This window comes from Oryctolagus cuniculus, chromosome 7 (genome assembly GCF_051225735.1).
Source record: "Oryctolagus cuniculus isolate XC-2025 breed Fujian yellow rabbit chromosome 7, ASM5122573v1, whole genome shotgun sequence".
Classification (NCBI taxonomy): domain Eukaryota; kingdom Metazoa; phylum Chordata; class Mammalia; order Lagomorpha; family Leporidae; genus Oryctolagus; species Oryctolagus cuniculus.
Genome location: NC_142873.1, coordinates 46,839,414 through 46,862,434, shown reverse-complemented (window position 1 = coordinate 46,862,434; position 23,021 = coordinate 46,839,414). Strand labels below are relative to the sequence as shown.

General features: G+C 58.5%; 2 protein-coding genes and 1 long non-coding RNA gene across 6 annotated transcripts in view; 1 reads left to right on the top strand and 2 right to left on the bottom strand.

Moving 5' to 3' along the window:
• Positions 1–1,701: 1,701 nt before the first annotated feature.
• On the bottom strand, positions 1,702–6,956 carry LINGO4 (leucine rich repeat and Ig domain containing 4). 3 transcript variants are annotated; one of them, XM_089299934.1, is made up of 2 exons: positions 4,927–6,956; positions 1,702–4,745 (listed from the first exon to the last, which is right to left on the bottom strand). In XM_089299934.1, the coding sequence occupies exon 2, from the start codon at positions 4,578–4,580 to the stop codon at positions 2,691–2,693; it is 1,890 nt and encodes a 629-aa protein (XP_089156060.1). In that variant the 5' UTR covers positions 4,581–4,745; positions 4,927–6,956; the 3' UTR covers positions 1,702–2,690. The 3 variants fall into 3 exon arrangements, with proteins under 3 accessions (XP_089156060.1, XP_051713260.2, XP_069933811.1); XM_051857300.3 differs by having other exon boundaries at positions 1,702–4,485; XM_070077710.1 differs by having other exon boundaries at positions 1,702–4,485; positions 6,819–6,953.
• On the top strand, positions 5,878–22,382 carry LOC127493561 (uncharacterized). Its single transcript, XR_007923843.3, has 2 exons — positions 5,878–6,005; positions 21,898–22,382. It is a non-coding gene; the product is annotated as an uncharacterized LOC127493561 (long non-coding RNA).
• The window catches only part of RORC (RAR related orphan receptor C), a 25,843-nt gene continuing 10,518 nt past the window's right edge, over positions 7,697–23,021 (bottom strand). For both annotated transcript variants that reach the window (XM_070077713.2, XM_051857301.3), the window contains exons 3-11: positions 19,433–19,518; positions 17,832–17,973; positions 16,142–16,642; positions 15,812–15,933; positions 14,799–14,931; positions 14,533–14,640; positions 14,245–14,355; positions 13,186–13,295; positions 7,697–9,218 (exon numbers count right to left, since the gene is read on the bottom strand). In XM_070077713.2, the coding sequence (XP_069933814.1) occupies positions 9,057–9,218; positions 13,186–13,295; positions 14,245–14,355; positions 14,533–14,640; positions 14,799–14,931; positions 15,812–15,933; positions 16,142–16,642; positions 17,832–17,973; positions 19,433–19,518 (1,475 nt within the window). In that variant the 3' untranslated portion in view covers positions 7,697–9,056. The remainder of the gene's footprint in view (positions 9,219–13,185; positions 13,296–14,244; positions 14,356–14,532; positions 14,641–14,798; positions 14,932–15,811; positions 15,934–16,141; positions 16,643–17,831; positions 17,974–19,432; positions 19,519–23,021) is intronic.

Below are 23,021 nucleotides of genomic sequence, written 5' to 3'. Positions count from 1 at the left end.
CAAAGAGCGCTTAGTCTACACCTGGGATCACAGTATGTGATCTGTACTGTCACTGTAGCAGCCTGAGCACCTGCAAATTAATATGAAATTTGAAACAGATGGAAAACTTTCATGCATGTTTGGAGCAAACATAGTTTTTCAAGGTTGAATTTTAGGAAATCTAAGTACAGATAAAATATTTCTGACTAAAATTTAATGACTGAATTGAGATGTGTGAGAAGTATAAAATAAACACTCAATTTCAAAGGCTTGATATGAAAAACAGTGTTAAATATTTCATTAATTATTTTTATATAAGTATATATAAATATCTATTTTAAATACTAATTTTTATATATTTGGTAACTTATTCAAATGGTAATAGTTTGAGTGTGTTGGATTAAATAGAATATAGGAGTAAAATTAATTGTATCCATTTCATTTTGATTTTTAACAATTTTTTTCTTTTTTATTGGAAAGGCAGACAGGGAAAGAAGGAGAGACAGAGAGATCTTCCATTTGCTGGTTCACCCTCCAAATGCCCAGAACAGCTGGGGCTGGGTGAGGCTGAAGTTAGGAGCCCAGAATATCATCAGAGTCTCCCACATGGGTGGCTGCGAGCCAAGCACTTGAGCCATCATCTGCTGCCTTCCCGGGGATACAGAGGCCTGGTATTGATCCCAGGAACTCCAAAATGGGATCCAGGAGTCCCAAGCTGCATCCCAGCCACTAGGTCAAATGCCAGCCCCTCGTTTCCATTCCTCAAGTGTGGCTCCTAGGAAATGTGAATTGCCGATGTTTCTTGAATCCTGTCTCTATTGGGCAGCACTGCTGTGGACACTGAGAGGCTCTGGCTGCCTCTGCCCTTATCTGCAGTGCAGAGAGAGCAGCGAGTAAGAACATTCGGGACCCAAGTCCCAACCAGATATGCTAGTGCAGACGATGGGGAGGAGAGGAGGGCTGTGCCCTGGGAAAACTTTCTGGAACATTATAAACTGTAGAGGGGAAGGTTGCAGGGGTGCTGGGGGTGGGGGAGGTTGGAAACTCAGGGACACAGGCCTGTCGGGAACGCGGGTTTCTCCATTCTCACTCTCCAGACTTTGGGGTTCTCAGATTCACCTCTGGCCCTGGCTCCTGTTTAGAGCTTGTCTGCCCAGGAAGCCGGGCGGTGCTGCCTCAATGGCACCAGCTCCTTCTTGCCTGTCAGGGGCAGGCTGAGCTGGAAGTCTTCTAATGAGTGCAGTCCGCCCAGAGCAAGGACAGCAGCAGCGGGAATCAGCCAGGAGGCTCGGCGGCGTGTGTGCCAGCGGTTTGGCATCGGGGTGGGTGGGGGCTGCAGAGGGTGGAGGGGAACTGAGGACACAGGGCAGATGCTGCTGCGGAGAGAAAGGCTCCCCGGGGCCGCGTGATTCTCCCTTCTCTGTGGCTCCTCCCCTGCTGAGGAGGCTGAGCCTGTGGCCTGTCTCTCTGGTTCCCAGCACCCCCTGTTTGCCCTCTTTTTGAAGCACAGCCCCCCCCCACCTGGGGTGGGGAGTCTGCAGGTCCACGCCTTGCTCTGCTTCCTAGCCTGGGGTCCCCACACAGCTTCCAGATGGAGGGGCTGTGCTGAACGCAGGGCGGGGGTGGGGAGAGCAGCAGGAGGCTGTCCCTGCTGCATCCTCCTCGCTGCTGTCCTGGGTCTCTCTCCTTGGACAGCAGCCGAGTCTCACTTTTCTTAGTCACTTTCTTGGTGTTCCCTCCTGGTTTTCCCCCAAGGGCACTAGGGGTCTGTGACCCAGGACTGGCAGGGAGATCCCGGAGCGGGGAGCTGGGTATCCTAGGTTGGAAATTTTGCCTGGGAATCCCCTGCGTGGGGAGGATCCTGTCTGGCAGTGCCAGCGCCAGAGAGGAGAGCAGGTGGGAGACACCTGAGCGTGCTGACCCGCCCAGGGGCCTCCTTCCCCTGTTTGTCAGGCTGGGTTCCCTAGGGGCAAGGCCATGGGGGTACAGGATCAGTGGGCAGTGGTAGAGGGTAGGAGAGGGAAGAAATAGCCTGAAGTCAAGAAAATTCCAGAGCTCGTGTTTAGTTTTGGCTGCTACTGCTGCGGCCATTTGGCAGCCAGAGGAAGGTGACATAGGCTCATGCAGAGACAGCACTAAGTATCCTCCCACACCCCACGCCCCGCACCCTTGTCTCCTAAACCTCAGGGGCCCTGACTCTAGCTCCTTGCAGCAGGGGCCTGGAGCAGGCCTGGGCGCAGGGAGCAGAAAAGAAGGGTGGATGCCTGGTGGAGGAGCAGAGACTCCAGATGGAACCCCCAGCCCCCTCCAAAGTAAACGCAGCTGTGCCTGGCAAAGCTCGTATTGCTTATTAGAGGATCTAAGTGTGAGTGAGGAGAGCTCAATGGTTAGACCAGCAGACTGGTGCCTTGATTATGCTTCCCATGTAGGGGTGGATGGGGGTGGGGATATCAGAGGGAGGGCTGGTTTGACCGCAGACTCTGGATCTGCAGCTCCTGGGACCCTAGAGGAGCTGCCGCTGTCCTGAGACTGGAAAAGGCAGGGCACAGAGCCCCTCTCACAAGGCAGCACCAGCCGCTGGCGCAGGGCAGGCAGGACGAGGTGGAGGTCTGTGCCACTCGGGACTAGGTTCAGGTTCAAGTGGGCTTCCTTCCCCCTTTCCTCTGGCAGCTGAAGCAGACGTGGCTGGGTCGCTCGGGAGGAAGGAAAGGTCAGAAGAGCTTGGCAGTGACTCGATTGCCCCCAGAGTTCTTATCCCCAGAGGGCCGGGGCGCCACAAACTCAAAGGTCATGTGATGTTTGACGCGGCCCTTGCCCTTGCTCCAGAGGGCAATGAGGCCAAAGCAGAGGGTCACGGAGGTGAGGAAGGGGAGGAAGCCGACGGCCAGCACCATGGCCACGCCTCTGCCATCCAGGAAGAAAGGCCGAGGGACCCCTGGCATGGTGATGTTGGGGTCGGAGAGAGTGCCGTTCGGGGGCTCCACCTGGATCACCTCCAGCCAGGTCCTCAGGGAGTCATTCCCAGCCACGTTGCTGACCACACAGACATAGGCCCCTCGGTCCCGCAGCTGCACTGAACGGATCTCCAGCGTCCCGTCCTCTAGCACCCGGACTCTCCCGCCCCTTCCCAGCCAAGTCCCCTGAGGCCGCATCCAGGAGACCGTGGGGGCGGGGTCACCATCCCCAGAGCAGGAGAACATAGCGTGGCCCCCCTCCTCGGCAATGACCCACCGGGGCCCAGACTTCCGGATCAGGGCTGGTTGGCAGGTGAAGTGCCCTGGAGGCAGGATGTCGGAAAAGTCCCTCAGACTCTTCCCCTGGACATGCCGGGGGCCCGCACAGGCAGGGGGTGATGTGCCGAAGTCCAGGCGGCGGCGCAGCCGGAGCAGCCAGAGCAGGCGGCAGTCACAGGTCAGGGGGTTGCCGGACAGTCTCAGGGTGACCAGCTTGTCGGGGGAAGGGAAGGCCGCTTCTTCGAGCGTCTGGAGGGCGTTGTTTGCAACATCCAGGAGGTGGAAAGCGGTTAAGCCATGGAAGGCGTGGGCGGCGATGGAGGTGAGGCAGGCTCCTGACAGCCGGAGCTCCTGGAGCCGCACCAGGGGGCTGAGCCTTCGAGCTGGGATGGCCGAGATGGGGTTCTGAGACAGGTCCAGGACCCTGAGGAAGGTCAGGTGGTACAGTGCCTGGAAGGGCACTGAGCTCAGGTTGCAGTGGGTGATGGCCAGGCTGCTGAGGTTGAGCCCGGCCAGGCTGCCAGGGTCCAGAGCCTCCAGAGATGGCCAGTGGTGGATCTCCAGCTCCTTTAGCTGCCCCAGCCCCCGGAGGGCCCCCGCCGGCAGCCTCTCGATATCCAGTTCTCGAAGCCTTAGGTCCAGCAGGGACGGGAGACGGGCAAGGGCTAGGCCGGGCACCGTGCTGAGGTTACAGCGCTCCAGGGTGAGGGCGCTCAGCTTGGTCAGCCCTGCAAAGGCCCCCGGAGCCACGAACACCAGGTGATTGTCCCCAACTTCCAGCTGCTGCAGGCTGCCCAGCTCCGCAAAAGCCCCATCTAGGAAGAGGACGATCTGGTTGAGGCGGAGGTCCAGCAGTGTGAGGGCAGACAGGCCTAAGAAGACCCCCGGCCCCACGATTCGCAGACGATTGCCCTGCAGCCTCAGGGTGAGCAGACTTTGTAGGCCCTCGAAGGCCCCAGGTTCCAGGGTGGAGAGCTGGTTGTAGCTGAGGTCCAGTTCCCGGAGCAGGCCCAGGCGGGAGAGCATGCCCCGCTGAAGCCCCCACAGGCGGTTCCCACTCAGGTCCAGGAGCTCAGTGTCCAGTGGGAGGCCCCCCGGGACGGCCTCCAGTCGCCTGTGGCCACAGAGCACTGCCCGGGGTTGGGAGGCACAGTCGCACGGGGCAGGACAGCTGCCCCAGCTCCCCACAGGCAGGAGGAGCAGGAAGAGGAGGCGAGGCCAGGGGGGCCAGGCTCGCTTTGGAGCTGCAGCCGCATCCATGCCCTCTTCAGTCCTGGAACAGACGACGACATGGGCCCTTTTGGAACGGGACGTCAGACGCCGGCGCCCCTGGACTTCCCCTGGCCTTCCTCCGAGGGGGACACACATTGGTCTGTCCGTCTCAGCACTGCCAGCAAGCAGGGCACAGAACCAGGAAGAATTCTGGGGCACCACCTCCCTGGGGCTCTCTGGGGCTTCTCTTTGCGGAATCTCTCTCTTCCTCTCCCTCTCAGCCCTGGATCACTGGCGGAGAGCTTAGCAGCTCGTGGAACCCTGGGAAAGTTTGCCTTGTGTGGGGAAAGTTTTGTAGGAATAGGACAGGGAGCAGCAGGGCAGGAACTCCGAGGCTCAGGGATACCCCCAGGTCCCTCCTCCCAGACATCTGCTCCCCCGCCACCAGCAGCAGCCCTGCCCTGTCCCTCTCGTCCTGCTATGGTTCTACAGAGCTACGTACCTGTGTCTTTGCCTAAGCGTCGGGGAGATTGCATCCCTGGCCTGGAGCCCCCTGTCCCGACAGCAGAGAAGTCCTCACCTTGACTAAGTCACCCAAGGCTGGAAGCCGTGCAGGTCCCAGCTCTGCCCCCAGGCTGGCAGAGCCCGTGTCCCCAGAATGCCTGTGTGGAGGGCAGCCAAACTACGCATTAGCTGTGGCTCAGGATGCACACAGGGCGCAGGGACCACTGGACGTGGAAGCTGTGAATTCCTCCCAAGAGCCGCCGAGGGGCTCCCACAGACCAAGCTGCAGTGGGTGAGGGACCCAAGGGCTGCCTGGGCTCTGAGTTCCGTCGCTGGGTCCTCTTACATCTTTCTTCAGTGGTGCTTTCACACTGGCTCCGTGTGTGAAGCTCAGGGTGCACCCTTGTCCCCTTTGGCCTGGGCTTCCCCAGAATGCATGGGACCAACTGTGAACTGGGGAGGCTAAGATGAGAGAGGAGCAGCGGCATCGGAACAGATGTTGTGGGGTTGGGAGAGAGGAGCCCTGGGCTGGCACAGCAGGTGTCCGGGCACAGGAGTGTGCAGAACCTGCCCACTCACAGGGGGCTCCAGAAACCGGGGGGACCTGGGCAGTGGCAGGAAGGTGGCCATGAGGAGGACATAATAAAGAAGGGATTGAGGTGGCAAGAGTCTCCTGACTCACCCTGTCGAGCACCAGCAGGGACCCCAAAACGGGGAGGAAGTATTGGAATCGGCAAGGCGCAGTAGTCACCTGGGAGGCCACACATCCGGGCTTCTCCCAGGCTGCAGACCCTGACCACCACGGAGCTCTGGGGCTGCAGGCTCTCTCCACCGCGCGCCGTGTTTCCTCCCACGTGGAAATGCGGCGAGGCAGTTAGTCTACGAGCTGCTGTGATGCCTGCCCCTTCCCTCCCGCTCCAGGGCCGCCTGGTGGACACCCTACAGCACCTCAGAAGGTGGCAGCTTTGGGAAACTTAGAGAATGAGGCCGGACGCGCAGAGGGATGCGGGAAACCAGCTGAGGCTCCAGGCTGAGAAAGGACGGCTGGGGGTCCAGGCTGCTGCACACACCTCACAGGTACCCATGGCGCGGCAGGGCTAGCCAGGAGCTCTCCGGGGACAGAACTGCCCCAGCCTCCCTCCTCCTCCCCGTGCCTCTTCTGGGAAGTCCACCTGACAGCCGGCTCTCCATCACTGCCGCTGCGGTTCCTGCTCATCCCTGTTGCTCCGCACTCAGCACAAGTGCAGTGAGGCGTGTAACTCAGCCTCCTTCCTCCCTGCCCTGTGAATTTCCCCCTTGGCCCTCCAGCCTGCTAGGCCAGGGGCTGGGGACCGCGGGCCGACTGCTTTTATTGTAATAAGGTGGTTCCCTTTAGTCACAAACTTCCCTTGCCAATCCCTGTGGCCACAGGACTGGCTCCGGCCACTTTGCAGTTAGAGATAGGTGTCGGAACTACTGTCAGTGGGGTGGGGTCTAGGGCATCGCCCCGACAAAGACGGGGAGCTTTTTTTGTTGCCGGATGTGGCGGTCCAGAGACCCCGGTGAATAAGGATGTCCTCTTTAAAGCACAGCATATCAAGGCCCAAGGACCTGCATGGGAGGGAGGGGCGTCCCGGGGGAAAGATTTCTGGAACTTCCACCGTGACTGTGGGGAAAAACCCTTCCCTGGAGTAGGGGAGCCAGAGGGGAGGTCTCTTTGCCACACGTCTACCCGTGCACCTGGGACATTTCCTTCTCCCATTGAAGTCCTAGGGGGCCAGGATGAATGGCTGGCGGGTGCGGCGTGGGGGTAGGCGTGCAAAGCCTCCAGCCTTGGCAGGCACACAGGTCGCCAAGCCTGCTACGGGAAAGGGCAGCTGCGGCCACGGGACAGAGAGGAGGGGCACTTACCAGAGAAGCTGGAGGGTGGCATCAAGTTGGGCACCGCATCTGTCCAGGGCTGGGGCCCCCGGCCCATTCGAGCTGCACCTCAGGCCCCTGCACCTCCCCGGGTGCCTGGCTCCTGGCTCCCTGCTCCCCGCCTGCCTGCCTGCCTGCCTGCCTGCTTGCGGGCCGCTGCTGCTCCTGCTGCTGCTGCCACTGCCACTCACTGCCACTGCTGCTGCCAAGACCGAGGAGGAGAAAAGAGCCAGAAAGCATTTCTCTCTCCTCCTCTCTCTCCCTCTCTCCCTCTCCCTCTCTCTCTTTAAACCAGGCGAGAATGAGTCTGCAGCAACCCTGTTGGTGCAAAATAAATAAATAAAGCAACCAGAGAGGGCTGCAGCAAGCGCCACACAGGCTGGCGAAGGAGGGGGAGGAAGGAGAGAGGGAGGCTCTGGTGCTGGGAGGGGTCTGCAACAGAGGCAGCAGGGAGACTCAACAGGGTCTCAGGTCTCCCGCCCCCTCCCCGCCTAGCCCGGGCAAGTCACTTTCCGGAGGGCTGTCTTTAGGTGTCCCGGCTGCTGGGCGATTCTGTGCCACCTCTAAATCCGCGAGTCCCCTGTGGGTGTCATTTACGGCAAAGTTCTGGGTCATAGCCTCCCCTGCGGAGCTTCATTTGCGGCTCCTTCGGCGGGGGCTCCTAAGGATGCACCCGCCGCTGGGGAGGCTGCTCAGTCTGGGCAGAGGCTGGGGAGGGGGCCAGAATCCTTATGACCCTGCCCGATGGCTGAGCCTGAAGCCTGGATCTCAGTGCAGGAATGAGATGGGAGAGCAGGGTAGGGGGTAACAGTATTCAGGGTTGTTCCCCCCACCCCCTTAATCCACGCTCTCATACGCACACACAGCTCTTGCCTTCAGAATCACTTTATAAAGAACGGCACAAGTTGGGGTTTGTGTTTACCCAGTTAAAACCCTCCCCCGAGAGGAAGACCCCCACCCCCACCCCCATCGGCTGCAGCTTATCCCTTAGAGAAGGGTTCACGGCCATCAAGAAAGCCAAGAGAAGTTCTGGGGCAACATGGCAGCTGCAGAACTGGTCTCGGCCCTGTTCCCAGGGCTCTTTTGCCCTCCTGGGGGTCAGTGGGACCCGGTCACAGAGTGGTGGCGTCCCCTTTGTTGCCTTTCGCCACAACCAGAGCAAAGGCTGGAGGCCAGGGCCAAGAAAATCGTCCTTGGCCTTCCAACTGACCGGGTCAGCCATCTCTGCTTCTCCTGCTAGGAGCAGCTGGAGCTGGGGTGGACTCTGGTGTCCACCCCAGCTCTCAGACTGGCGGGCTGGAGCACCATGGGAATGTTCTGGGGTCCCTCAGGAATGGGACTTCCCCAGGGCCACGAGGCTCCCTGTGAGCCGTGACCTCCAGGATGAGAGACTGTTAAGGACTGTTAAGGACTACAGGAACGTCTGTGTGTGTTTCGCCTGTCTGTGGATGTACCTCTCTGATCAGATTGGTGCTAACCCTGAAGTCTATTTTTAAAGTGCAACTTAAGAGGTCTGAATTCTAACTCTATGTCTGTCTGTGATGCTCTTGGCCTTCATTGTACCCTACCCCGCCCCCCAAATCCCATAAAGCAATTATCCTGCCTTTCCCCTTCCCCTCATCCTCACCCTCCACGTATCCAGTTTTGTTTAGACCCAGGGTGCCCAACCACTTTCTTGCTGAGCTGGGAGGCAGGAGGAAGGCAGGTGTCTAAGGATCCAGATTCATATAGGTACTTCTGGGCCCCAGGTGCCCGTCTCTGAGCTTGATCCTTCTCCCCCAGCTGAAGCCCACGGGGAAACGCAATGAGGTATTTCAAAGGCCTATTCATAGCTTCTAAGCCCAGAGTTGAGTTCTGTTCATCCAGGGTGCCCTGGGTCCCCCATTCTCTTGAGGGCACCTTGGTCCTCCTAGAGGTCCTTGTACCCCCCCTCACTCCAGCCCACACCTCCCAGAAGCTGGGGGTGAAGGGTACGCAAAGTGAGAGACTAGATTGAGGCTGGAGACGGCGTTCCCCCCTCCTCACCCTCTGCTACTGTCCTGCTGCCAGGCCAGCGTCTGGGCTGCAAACCAGTCTCAGCGTTCGCTCACTCCCAAAAAAGAGGCAGGGAGCACACCTCCAGAGGAGACGGGACAGGAGGGGGCTGAGGGTAGAACGGGGTTCAGGGAGGCAGGCCGGCAGGCCGGCAGGCCACAGGCAGAGGAAGGGAGTCCCCACCCCCTGGGCGGGTCACTTGGACAGCCCCTCTGGGGGCTCGATCTCAGTGCTGAACAGTTCCTTGTAGAGTGGGGGGAAAGCAGCTTGGACCACGATGGGGTGGAGGTGCTGGAAGATTTGCAGCTTTTCCACGTGCTGGCTGCACAGGCTCCGGAGCCTCCCCTTGGGCGGCAGCTGCGGGTGAGTCAAGGAGGAAGGAGGGTCAGTCCTTGGCTTTCTCCAGAGAGCAGACAAGTCCTCCCACCCGTCAGAGAGCAGGCAAGTCCTCCCACCCGTCAGAGAGCAGACAAGTCCTCCCACCCGCTGAAGGCCGGGATGCCCCTTTGTGCTTGTTCCCCATGCACCTGTGTCACAGAACCCACTGGTGGAAGCAGGAATGTGTTTAGGAAACTAGAAGTGAGTGGGAGCTAACCCTGGGGTGGGCAAGCGTCTTCTGGGGGGGAAGCTGCATATCACCTGGCCGCCACTCCTGGGTGAACCTCGTTAAAGACCCTGGCTCGCACTCACACCCCTGAGACTGCCCAGCTTACAGGTGCACCTCTTCTTTCACTCACCTTCAAATGTCACCTCCTTCCTGAATACCTCCCTAACTATCCACTGCCTGGATTAAGGTTCCTCTCTCTGTGCGGCTTTTCCCACACTGTAGGGAAATGACCCAATTTACCCTCTGAAGCCTAGACTTAGGCTCCTTAAGTTAAGGCCCCGTCCCCCAACCCTCCTCTGAACCTGTCATAGTGCTTGGCACACAGCAAATGCTCAGTAACTGTGTGAACTAAACAGACTTTTCAAGCCGGCACCCAACACTGCAAGGCTTCAACCCACACTGACTGCGGGCACTCAGCCAAGGGACATGAAAACGGCACAGAAACCCGTGAGGAGTCAGAGGCAGGGAGACTGTGCTGGAGTAAGTTTAAAAATACCTCTCACTAGCTATGGCCTCCCTCCCCCTGGCTTAGTCTCCTAGGAATGCGACAGTCAGGGAAGAGCAGCCAGCATGGTGAGCCCTTCATGTCTCCTGAGTTCACCATCTTTTCATCTCAGCAGCTTTACTCTGAGTGCGTCTGGGCTGTTGCAATAGTTTCACTCATTTATTCATTCAGTAAGTCTTTGCCGGGAACGTACATGAATCTGGGCCAGGCGATACGACCCTCACTGCGGGAGATGACACCTTTACCTGTACTGAATTTACATCCTGGTGACGGAGCCAGAAAATAAACACAGACAACTGTGGGCCCCCTGATGACGACGCAGGAAAGAGACCGCGTATACTCCGGGGGGCTTCTAAGATTGCATCTCCTAGAGACGTCCTGGCCTTGGCCGAGGCCTCTGTGGCACTCCACGTGGGGGAGTTGTATGAGTCACTCTGTGACGTTTGCACAGAAGTCAGACCACCTAAGGATGTGTTTCTCAGCACACATCCCTGTTGCTAAGTGATGTATGACAGTATATAATATGTTGGATAATAAACTTCTTAAAAGAATTTATTTCAAAGGCAGAGAGACTGAGACAGAGACAGACACTCCCTAGACATCTGTGACAGTCAGGGCTGGGTCAGGCCAAAGCCAGCAGTCCAGAACTCCACCCAAATCTTCCCTGTGGGTGGCAGGGACCCAGCTACTTGAACTATCACTCACTGCCTCCCAGGTTGTGCATTAGCAGGAAGCCAAAATTGGGAGTAGAACCAAGACTTGAATCCCGTACTTTGATATAGGATGTGGGCGTTCCCAGTGGTGGCTTAACAGCTGCACCAACTAAAGCAGGGTATGGGGTGGAGAACCTTCTGTAGCTGGTTAGGAAAACCCTCTCCAAGATGAAGGGAGGGGGCAAGGCGTTTGGAAAAGGGGGTGGGGGTGGGGAGGGGTCCGACTCTCTAGGTAAGTGCAGCCGCAGCTACATAAGCCCTGAGACACCATGGAGCTTCCTGTGTTTCAGAAGATCAAGGAGGCCAGTGTGGTTGGAATGGGTGACTGACAGGGGCCGTGGAAGGTCGGGGGTTGGCTGTGACCCAGATTCTACATTTGACTCTGAGCACGAGGGGAAGGTATAGGAGGTTTGGGAACAAGAGCGGAACATAATACGATCACCATCGTGGGTGCTATAGGCAGGACAAGAGTGGACAGGGGTCAGATGATGAGGCCTCCGAACCTGCCGCAAGTGAGAGCTGACAGTGGGGGCGACACTGGGCAAGGGGATACGTTTTGAAAGTGGATCTACTATGGGCCGGCGCCGCAGCTCACTAGGCTAATCCTCCACCTTGCGGCTCCAGCACTCTAGGTTCTAGTCCTGGACAGGGCGCCGGATTCTGTCCTGGTTGCTCCTCTTCCAGTCCAGCTCTCTGCTGTGGCCCAGGAAGGCAGTGGAGGATGGCCCAAGTGCTTGGGCCCTGCACCCGCATGGGAGACCAGGAGAAGCACCTGGCTCCTGGCTTCGGATTGGCGCAGTGCGCCGGCCACAGCGCGCCAGCTGGCCGTAGTGGCCATTTGGGGGGTGAACCAATGGAAAAAGAAGACCTTTCTCTCTGTCTCTCTCTCACTGTCTAACTCTGCCTGTCAAAAAAAAAAAAAAAAAAAAAAGTGGATCCACTAGATGGGCTTTCCAAGTGCTCTCTCAGGTCCCATCTCTCCTCGTCCTAATCCACCCTGTAGTGAAGTTCAAGATCTTTAGGGCAGAAACAGGGTCACTTCTGTGTTCTCGGTACCTAGTGCTGTGCCCAGCATGTAGCAAAGGCCTGGATGAGTGACGGTACAACTGTGGCTTCATGGCTTCACACTGGTCCCACAGTCAATTGTCTGAACAAGAGCTCTGTGTCACGCCTCTAGACTTTGGGGTGTCCCACTGCCCAGGAATACAGCCTTAACCCTTGAACGTGGCATGGAATGTTGATTTGCCCTTCACTTAATTTTCAGACTTATCTTCTGTTACTCTTCTCTCCCATTAATCTGTCCCAACTCCTGGCCTTACACTTTGGTAAAAATGTACCACAACTATTCTCTATGTATGCACTATTTTGCTGCCTATTTTTTTATCACATCGTCTCCATAAGCCAGGAATGCCCACCTCGCCCCAGCAAATCCTGGTTGAAAGAGGTTTTATGGCCTGATGCCTGGTTTAAATGATGCCTTCTCTAACAAGCATGTATGACCCGCTCCTTTTACCCCGAGATTATTTTGTTTTGTTTTATTTTTTTGTTTTTGTTTTTGTTTTTTGACAGGCAGAGTTAGACAGTGAGAGAGAGAGAGAAAAGTCTTCCTTTCCGTTGGTTTACCCCCGAAATGGCCGCTACGGCTGGTGCGCTGCGGCCGGTGTGCTGCGCCGATCTAAAGCCAGGAGCCAGGTGCTTCTTCCTGGTTTCCCATGAGGGTGCAGGGCCCAAGGACTTGGACCACCCTCCACTGCCCTCCTGGACCACAGCAGAGAGCTGGACTGGAAGAGGAGCAGAATCCGGGACAGAACCGGTGCTCCAACTGGGACTAGAACCCGGGGTGCTGGCAATGCAGGTGCAGGATTAGCCAAGTGAGCCTCGGCACCAGCCCCGAGATTTGTTTTAATCCCTGTTCTATTCTCTCTCACACACCATCTTCCTAGCATGTCTTATGGTAACATAGGGAGGGGCAGAGGGACAGCAGGAAAGAGTACCAGGATCACATCTTGCATTTGTCACTTAATGAATTATATGAACAAGTCACTGAAGTCTCCTCATGACTACAGGGAGATTTTAACCCTTAACCTAAGGGCAGAGCTGCTATGAAGAAGACCCAGCCCGGCGCTGAAAGTGCCAATTGGATGTTACTATATTACACAGCACATCTCTATCAGAGTTGCTGGTACCAGCCTCTTCTTCATTCCCGGTTAGAATCTCTTGGTGAGGCCAGGACTGGATCTCTGTATCTTTCCACAGTGCCTGTGCAAGCAGGTGCTGGGTAAGCGTTGGCTATATTAAACTGAATTGTTCCCTGGAGAGCCCTTGCCGTTCCAGGCTCTCTAACGTTCTGTCTTGAGGCACATGGAAGTAGCTGCTCATTTCCTCCGTTCCCAGCGCTGTTGCAAGCTGTGGGCCTCCGCACTCCCTCCCCTGCACCGCAGACCCTGGCCCTCGCAAGCCCTGACGTCACCGAGCCTCTGGCACCGGGCCTGCCCCTACCTTTGCCAGGATGCCTTGACGATGAGTCTTGCAGAGATGGTGGTGAAAGGCCAGCTCTAGATTGCTCTGCAGCTGTTCCACTTTCCTTCTCTCTTGGAGCCCCGGCCGGCCTGGAGAAGGGCATGGGACCAAAGTGAGAACAGAAAAGGGCATGGAGGTGAACTTCCAGCTACAGGGTGTACCTCTGTGGACATCTGTGCAGGATGGAGGCCCTCCCAGCTGCAGTGTGTGTGTGTCTCAGGTTGATAATGGTCAACTCCAGGACCTTGAGTTTGGTTTGTTTGTCTACCCGGGGAAAACCGGAGAGAGGTGAAAAGGATGGGGACTCCGACCTCCTATCTCCCAGCTGCCTGACATTTCACGCAGCCCCTTCAGGGCTGAGTGATGGGATTCTGCCGTGGTGCCGGGGAGAGGCTGGAAGAAAGCCCCCTTCACCCCTACCAGGAATGGCTCCAGTTAGGAGGCGGCCTTCCTGAAGCCACCCAGGCCAGCGGCAGGGCCTCTGCAGCCGTCTCGTGGCCAACTCCAACACACAAACCACCTTCTGCCCTGGTTCCTTACAGTACCCAGAAGTGTTCATTTCCAACCCGAGGGGCGTGTTCAGGTCTCCGCTCACTGGCGGGGCTAGAGAACTGCTACTCCTGGTGGGCAGCCCCGCCCACTTCCCTGGGGGGTGGCTGAATACTTGACCTTGGGCCGCTGGGACCAGTCCAGCCCAGCCCACTCTGTTAACACCAGTGCACACAGAGAAGTGATTCCCAATCTTGGTGGCCTGGAGGTGGCTGTTCAAAGTCCAGGTGAATCCCAGGATCGGTGACATGGGAATGCAGGCAGCTCCCCAGGTGACCCCAGGGTGTGCCACAAGGGACTCTGGCGTAGGCCAGGAGTCAGACAATTCCTACCAGGGAAGTAGCTCATTTCCTGTCGGCCTCACTTCTCACCCCTTCTACCACCCTGTTTGTGCCGCTCTTGTTTTATTGTGCAGCAGTATGGGGGAGGGGGCTCCTTCTGGCTACCAATGAGTGTGGTGTCTGCCCTTCCCCGAGCCCAGCCACTCACTGGCGTTGATGAGAACAAGCGCCGTGTAGAGGGCAATCTCATCCTCGGAAAATCGCAAGGCGCTGAGCGAGCGGGAGAAGTCAAAGATGGAGCTGATGAGCTCGCTGCAGCCTGCGGGAGCGGGGAGGGGAGGGTGAGCAGGGAGCCAGCACCGCGGTAGCCGAGGACGCCGCCCTCCCGGTGCGCGGGAGCCCGGGGGCTGGCTGGGCCCTGCCCAGGGCGGCGTCCTGGCCCCAAGCTTGGAGCGGGCCTCGGAATCTTCTCTCGGGTTCCCCCCTGCCTCCTCACCCAAGGCTCGGAACAGTTCCATGCCACCGTATTTGCCTTCGAAAAAGACTGTGTGGTTGTCGGCGTTGTAGGCCCTGCACATTCTGACCAGCACCACTTCCATAGCTCCTGGGAGATGGAGGCAAGACGTAGGGGTGGGGTAAAGCAAAGCCCTGGACGCCACCGCCGCCCCTCCACTGGGCCCCGCCCTGCCCTGTGCCCTCAGCGCCCAGCAGCCCCGGCCGCAGGCCCCGCCCACGCCCCCCCCCACCCCCACCTCCAGGCACCTGCTTTGAGGAGCACGATCTGGTCGTTCTGGCAGAGCTCCATGAAGCCCGAGAGCCTCTTGGCGAACTCCACCACGTACTGGATGGCCTCAGTGAGGTGGTGGGCGCAGCGTTCCCACATCTCCCACACGGACTGGGGGGAGGGGAGGGGAGCTCGCCAGTGCTCTCTGGTAGGACTCTGGGAGCCCCAGCTAAGGACCTGCAGGGGGTGGGTCCTAAACTGCACATTCCCAGTACAGAGGCACGGAGGGGTCACTTCCTGTCAGTCAGCCCCCTGCTCCCGCTGCTGACACCAGTTAGCTGTTTAGCCTGAGATGCAGCTTTGCCTTTCAACTATTTGCATCTTGTTAAGGTGGAAAGGATACACTTCCTCCCTTCCCTCCCTCCCCAAGAGGACATACCCAAGGTGTTAATAACCTAAAGAAACACATGTGAAATGCCACAGGAGTGCTTTCAGAGCAGGTGGCATTGTCACTTTGGAGCCCATTGGAGCTGAATTTAACCTTGGCTCAACCACACTGTGACCTTGAGTAGGACTTAACCCCTGTGAGCCCGATTTCCCAGTCCTATTAAAAATAGGACTAACAACCACCCTCATAGGTTGATTACCGTAAGGGTTGTGGATAATTTATATAGAGCATTTGGCTGGCAGATAAAGGGTGTTTAACAAATGGTAACCGGGGTTCTTTTTGTGGTTATCATGGATGCAGGCAGGAGGAGGAAGGAGAGAACACCAAGGCCCCCCTCCCACCCCTCATGGCTGGTGTGGGGGTTGGAGGGATGGGTGGGGCGTGGAGAAGGTAGGTCGAAGGTTGGGTAAAATTTCAGCAGGCAAGGGCTAAGAAAAAGCTCTCACCCATCTGCTAGGGTGCAGACAGACACGCCCAGCCCGGACCAGATGCCTGCTGGCCAGCCTGTGTCTCTATGACGCCCTGCCCCGCCCCCACCACATGTGCACTGGTAGCCATTTCTGGGGTCTCCCAGTGGTGAGGAGATGTCCTCCCGGGCCTCACCTGCCTCTGGTAGCCGGTCACCTCCTCCCGGGAGAAGACGTTGGAACGCTGCCGGAGCAGGTCCTCCAGCCGCAGCTGACAAGTCTCTCTGTAGGACTTACAAACGTTCTGCACCAGGTGCTCTGGGCCAGACAAGAAAGGCACAGCTGGGCCTGAGCCAGCTCCTGTCCCTACCTGGACAAGGGCACTTCTCCACCTGGCCTCCCCTGTCTACCTCCTCCCTCTGCCCCTCGTCCAGCGGCCCTCCCCTCCCCGGGGGCTCAGGGTCTGGGTGGGTGGATTGATTGATTTGGGCTGCTGGCAGAAGCCCCTCCCTCCTCTCCAGCTCACCTATCTCCGTCAGGGAAGCATAAGGCGCCTCTGGGGTGCTGCAGAAACCGGGGCTGCTGTAGCTCTCTGAGCCCTGGCCTGGCTCCCCGAGCCCAGGATGCCTGGGTTGCTCAAAGTGAAGTCCACATCTGTCAGGGGTCAGCTGGCTGCCTGTGCCAAAGAAGCCCTCTCTGCCCTCAGCCTTGCCCCGCTCAGGGCTGTATTCAAGGTGGTATGAAGCCCCGTCGAGCTCGGGCTTGGCCAAGTTGCTGGAATGCGAGGGCCCAGAGCCCGAGGCTCTCAGGAGGCCTGGGGGACAGGCAGAGGCCTCGGGCAGGTCAGGCGAGGCACCCAGGGGCAGCTGCCCATCCGGGAGCCCCAGGGTATAGGTGAGGGCGTCCGCTCCTTGGCCTCCCTCTGGAGGGGTCTTGGCTGCTTGTTCCTGCTGCTGCTGTAGCTGTTTCTGCACTTCTGCGTGCAGGCTGTCCCTCTGCTTCTTGGACATGCGGCCGAATTTGACAGCTGAAGGAGTCCAGGGGTCAGGAGTGGAGGAGGCAAGAGGACCCGGTAAGGGGCAGGGGCCAGGGGCACTTGGGTGGTGACAGGAGTCACCTCCCGCTCCCTGCTGTCCCAAGACTCTCCCCACAGCCCAGGTTGCCCTCTGCCCCGTGGCGGTGGCAGGGCGGGGGGCATCTGTCCAGCCCGCCCTTTCCACCTCCAGGGCAAGTTCTGAATCCTAAACCAGTGGCTAACAGTGCCAGGACACAAGCCACCGAGCCCAGCCCGGGATCCCGGCCACCACAGATCAGGGCTGGGGAATGGTTGGGTAGGGGGGGACATTGGGCTGTATTGGGGTCACCTTGCCTTCTGGGAGGGTCGGAGGAAGAGGAGAGCTGAGCACACAGGTCTCCCTGTGGTCAGGCCTCCTGCTGCCTGGTGACCTACATACTCACCACAGCCCAACCCGGCCTCCGCGGCTTCTTTCTGAACATCCTCTTCTGCTCTCTCTTTCCTGCCTTTTCACTCCCCCGGCCACCCCTCCCAGTGTTGGGGCACAGCCCCTCGCCCCGCCTGCCCCCGTGCACCCCTGCGTGTTTCCTTTCGCTTTGTTATTTCGGGCACTGAAAAGTGCTGACAGCCTCCTTCTGGCTCCTCATCACCCCGTGCCTCCCCCAGCCCCGCCCTGGGCTTCTTCTGCAGCGGCTTTGGGGGGGGGGGCGTGTGGGGAGGGATGCTGGTCAGAGGTGGGGGGAGAGAGGGCGGGCAGATCAGGAGCAGAGCGAGGAACGCGGGCCGCCCCGCCCCCACGCCTGCGGTTGCTCTCTGGCTGGCTCCCGTTCTGTCCTGTGTCCTCAGATGAGAACTGGGCAGGGGTGGGGGGTGGACAGGAAGGGAGAGGGTGCTGGAACCAGAGCAATGAGGCAGGAGGGGAATTCGAGGAAACTGGATGGGAGCTGGGCCTTAGGAAGAAGAGCTGGAGGGGTCTGGGGCCTTGGAATAAAGAGGTTTGTTCTAGAGGAAGCTGAAACTGGGGACCGGGAAGAGCTCCCGGGGAGCTGACTGGCCCGTCCCCACGGTGGAAGAGGCTGTCGGAGGAGGAGGAGTGGAGAGCAGTCGTGTCTGCAGGTTAAGCCCCACCTGACACGACAGGCCAGGCTGCCCCTCTGAGGACGGCAGGGAAACCCCACGGGGGCTGCCCACTCGGCCTCACCGTCTCGGGACATGCCCAGGGCCAGGCATTTCTGCAGGCGGCAATGCTGGCACCGGTTGCGGCTGGTGCGGTCGATGGGGCAGTTCTGCTGACGGGTGCAGGAGTAGGCCACGTGACACTGCTGGCTCCGGCGGAAGAAGCCCTGTAGGGGACAGGTGGATGCCGGGGCTGCCGCGTCCCGAGGGCATCCAGCCCACAGGCATGGGCCCCTGCTCTTCTTTTTAAATCTGCTTTTTTTTTTTTTTTTTTTTTTTTTTTTTTTTTTTTTTTTACAGGCAGAGTGGACAGTGAGAGAGAGAGACAGAGAGAAAGGTCTTCCTTTGTCGTTGGTTCACACTCCAATGGCCGCCGCGGCCGGCGTGCTGCGGCTGGCGCACCGCACTGATCCGATGGTAGGAGCCAGGTACTTATCCTGGTCTTCCATGGGGTGCAGGGCCCAAGCACTTGGGCCATCCTCCACTGCACTCCCGGGCCACAGCAGAGAGCTGGCCTGGAAGAGGGGCAACCAGGACAGAATCCGGCGCCCCGACCGGGACTAGAACCCAGTGTGCCAGTGCCGCAAGGCGGAGGATTAGCCTAGTGAGCCGCGGCACCGGCCTAAATCTGCTCTTAATTGACACCTAATAATTGCATCTATTGTGGAATAATTTGACTTGTGCATCTAATGTGTAATGATTAAATCAGGGTGTTTGGCATTTCCCACTTCTTAAACACTTCCCACTTGATGCTTAGAGCCTACGAACTCTTGTCTTTATAAAATACTTAAACTGTCCCAAAACAGTCACCCCATTGAGCTGGGTGAACTTACTCCTCGGATCGCAGGGTATGGCGGTACCCGCTCTCTGACCTTCCTCCACGTCCCCTCTCCTCACCCTGCCTCCACTATTCTGTTCTGTCTCCTACCAGATCAACGTCTTCAGCTTCCATGCATGAGCCTATGGCGCTTTCTGTGCCCTGGCCCCATTTTTCTACATCTTGTGCACTGTGGGATTTTTTTCCTCCTTCATTTCTTTTTTTAAATTTTTTTTTCCAGGCAGAGTGGACAGTGAGAGAGAGAGAGACAGAGAGAGAGAGAGAGAGAGAGAGAGAGAGAAAGGTCTTCTTTTGCCGTTGGTTTACCCTCCAATGGCTGCTGCGGCCAGCGTACCACGCTGATCCAATGGCAGGAGCCAGGTGCTTCTCCTGGTCTCCCATGGGGTGCAGGGCCCAAGCACTTGGGCCATCCTCCACTGCACTCCCTGGCCACAGCAGAGAGCTGGCCTGGAAGAGGGGCAACCGGGACAGAATCCGGCGCCCCGACTGGGACTAGAACCCGGTGTGCTGGCGCCGCAACGCAGAGGATTAGCCTAGTGAGCCGTGGCGCTGGCCCTCCTTCATTTCTTTGCAGTTTGTCCTGCAAGCACTTCCCCGGCTCAAGAAAGGACCCTTCCTGTGCCCCAGGCCCTCCAGGGGGGCCCCATGCAGGCGGCTCCCTATTGGCTCCATGGAATGGTCATCTCTGGAATGAGAATAATGACCATTGAGAGCCCAGGTCTGTCTCAGATGAGATGTGTCTGCGCATGCGTGCGTGTGCATATGTGCTGCTGATATATGCAACTCACCTTGCACCCCTCGCAGGTGATAACCCCGTAGTGGATCCCAGACGACTTGTCCCCACAGATTTTGCAGGGGATCACTTCAATTTGCGCTGGAAGAAAGAGGAGTAGCTCAGCCCAGGAGCCATTTTTGCCTTCCACCTCTGTGGACCTGGGCTGCAGACACACACAGGTGCCTGGAGCCTCTCTCACTCCTCACCCCCCAACCCCCAGCCCCAGCTTGCTGTCTCCTCCCACAAAGTGGAGGGGAAGTGAAGTGCCCAGTGCTTCTCAGCAGGGGTCTGGGGAGGCAGCTTTCTGTCCCTTGGAGGAGGGGTTGCAGGGGGACAGCGGGAGCTGTGTCAGCCCCGCGGAGGCAGAGAAGGCAGCTGCAGCCAGGCCACCTGCTCAGCCCTTCAAGTTGAAACGCTCGGGTTGCCTCCCTCCCGCCCTGGGACCTGGGAGTCTTCACCGCCTCACAACACCTGCTTCCCGCCCAAAGGGGCTTCCTTTGTGCCTCCCTCCCCCACTGGGGCTGGGGCTCCTGCCAGGGCCAGAATGGGGGCATGGCAGGATGATGGGGTACTCTGGGCAGGAGGCAACCGGAGGCCAGAAAAAGATTTCAGCCATTCCCAGCCAGACAGGGAAGGCTCAGAGACCAGGATCAGGGGAGCAGGGTTCCCCAAGTCGGGTGCAGAGAGGGTGGGAAGAAGCTGGAGACGGAGCCCCGAGAGTGGGGCTCAACAACCCGGCTCTGTTGGGTGCCTGTGAGCCCAGGGTGAGACTCCCATAGGGCTCTGGGCGCTTGGCCCACAGTGCAGAGCAGGTGGCTTTGGATGTGGCAGTGAACAGGAAGGCGCCTGTGTCAACTGTGTGGACACATGCATAGGCGTGGGCTAAAGCCACCTCTTTTGACCTCTTCACCCTACAGATGAGGGACTGAGCCAGCTGGACAGGGCGCTGGCCGGGTTCACCCAGCAAGTACGCCCGAGAGCCACTCTGCATCCCACCTCTCCTGAGCTTTCTGCTGTGCTGTTCCATGGACTTTGCTCTGGGGATACATGTCAGTGGACATGTTTGAAGGTGTCTGTGTGTGTGTGTGTGTGTGTGTGTGTACACACGATTTGTGAGTGCATGGCATGTGTGTTTACTAGCCTTGGCTCAGTGGGCACTGGGACCCCCTGTTTCTCTCTCCCACTGAGCTCACAGTCACTGTGCCTGCTCCGTGCCCCGCTGTCTGCTGCTGGCCCTTGCTCATCTCTGCTTTGCCCTGTACCTGTCAGTGCTCTCGGCTCGCCCCACTGAGTGTCAAGGGACAAGCAGGAGGCCCTCTCCCAACCCATCCTTGGAAGGCACCTGCGCAGGACTTGGGGTCCCTGGCTGCTCTCTCTGCTTCTAAGGCCACTTGAGGCTCTCTTACACCAACTCTGACCGGCTGGCTCCCCTCTGAGCTGAGAGGCCTGGGGCGGAGTCCTGTGAACTGTGTCCCACTCAACAGACAGAGGGACGTGCAGCCCCTGCTGGACACAAACCCACCTCCCTATATATATGCTCACCTCCAGCCCCAGGCCTGCCCTGGCCACATATGGGATGCCTGATGAGAGGTGAGGAGGGAGAGCATGGCTTGCCCAGCACTCTCCCAGATACTGTCTCCATCATCCTTAAACAGTCATCTCCTCAGGCTGGCCCTGTGCTGCGTCAGAGCCAGTGGTGGCCTCCTCACGGGGACAGGGAGCATGGGCTTCGGAGGCCCCTCCTGTGGAGCTCCGTTCCTTCCCCTCCCCCAAGCCATGCTTGCTTGCCTGACACCCCCGCAGTAAGCTGTGGTCACCCCAAGACCAGAGAGCGAGTGAGCCTCTCAGATTCTTTCCAGGAAGCTTAGCAACGGATTGTATGCCCGGAGGGGAGGAGCGAACCAGAGGGGATTGGGTGCCTGAAAGAGAAGTGGAAAATGTGGGGGCACCGGCACTTCGAGTCACTTCGATGCTCTCCCTCTGAGCCTCAGTCAGGCCCTCTGCCAGTAAGACAACGGCAAAAGCAACACTGCCCATTGATGGAGGGATTGTGGGAAGAACAGAGTAGTTAGCGCACGGTTTCGTCAGCAGAGAGTACTGTGTGTGCCGGTCACTGCTACGGATGGGGATGGACAGAGAGAAGGCAAGAAACCCTGGCCGAGTCCGCCAGGGCTTGCTCTTGCCCGGCACCCTGCCCCCAACCCCCTAGCCCTGTGGTATCTCTCTCCTCCGTGGCTCTAAGACCAGAGTGTGTGTGGGGGGGAAACCAACATGGGTCACCCAAAAAAGTAAGCGGGAGGGAGATTAGGCCAAGCCACAGTGGGAACTCAGGCTCCGGCCCAGCAGCCAACCACAGGCCTCCCTGCCTCTTCCCTTCTCCAAGAGCCACATCCGTGTGCGTGTGTGCGCTCACCACACAGGTGACCCCAGACACATCTCCCTGACCCACGCCTGACCCACCGCTTGTTCTGGCCCTAGGAACCGTACAGCTGTGTCGCCCAGGCCCTGCCCTTCTAGAGGGAAGACGAAGCCAGCCAAGGACCCCCTCCACAGAGACCCTTGTTTGGAGGACGCCAGCCACCAGGAAAGCCCCTCCTCCTCCATCCTCTCAACCACAGGCCAAGACAGAAGTGTACAGTAAGACAGGCACCAGACCCTCTAGCCTCTCTGAGCTAGAGAAAACAGAGACCTAGAGTTGGACAGAAAGCCGCCGAAACGCGGAAAAACCCATACTCGCGTCCTGGCCCTGTGCCCAGCCGGCAGCTCCCTCAGCCCCAGCAGCCCTCCTGTCCTCTTCTCTCCTCCCTCCTCCCCTCCCTGCCACCTGTACACCCTTCAGTGCCATCTACCCCAAACCTCAAAGACAAACTTCCTAGTGCACGTGTGTGTGTGTGTGTGTGTGTGATTGGGAGGGGAGGGGAGAGGGGCTGGGGCAGGGCCGGGGCTGGGGGAGGGTGGCCGGAGGTGAGAGTCGCTGAAAAACACCTCTGGAAACTCACCTTCAAGACCCAGCCCTGTGAGCCACGCTCCTGCAGGTGGTGGGAACCCAGACTGGGGAGAGGGAGCTGAGTAATCGCAGGATTACTCAAACTGTTGCCCGGGAGCCTGGCCTGCCAGGAACTTACCATCTCAGGGCCTGATGGTGCCAGGAACTAGAACCAGGCAAAGGTCAGGAAGCTCCGAACCAGCCCCTGCCTCATGGGCTCCCACAGCAGCCTGATTCCTGCCTGCTGTCTTGGCAACAGCTTTGTGTCTAACCTGCCGCTCTCCCCTGAGGCTTAGCAAAAGAAAACCCTCCAATTCCACTTGCTCCCAGAAGGACAGAAAAATGTCCCTCCCCACACATTGGCTGCTTACGTCACCTACCAGGGCTGGCACTGGGCTGCAGCAGGTTAAACCCCCACCTACAACGTCAGTATCCCATACTGGCGCATCGGTTCCGGTCCCTGCTACTCTGCTTCTGATCCAGCTCCCTGCTTATGTGCCTGGGAAAGCAGCGGAAGATGGCCCAGGTGCTTGGGCCCCTACTTTCCACATGGGAGACCCGGATGGAGCTACCGGCTCCTTGGCTTTGGCCTGGCCCAGCCCTTGTGACCATTGGG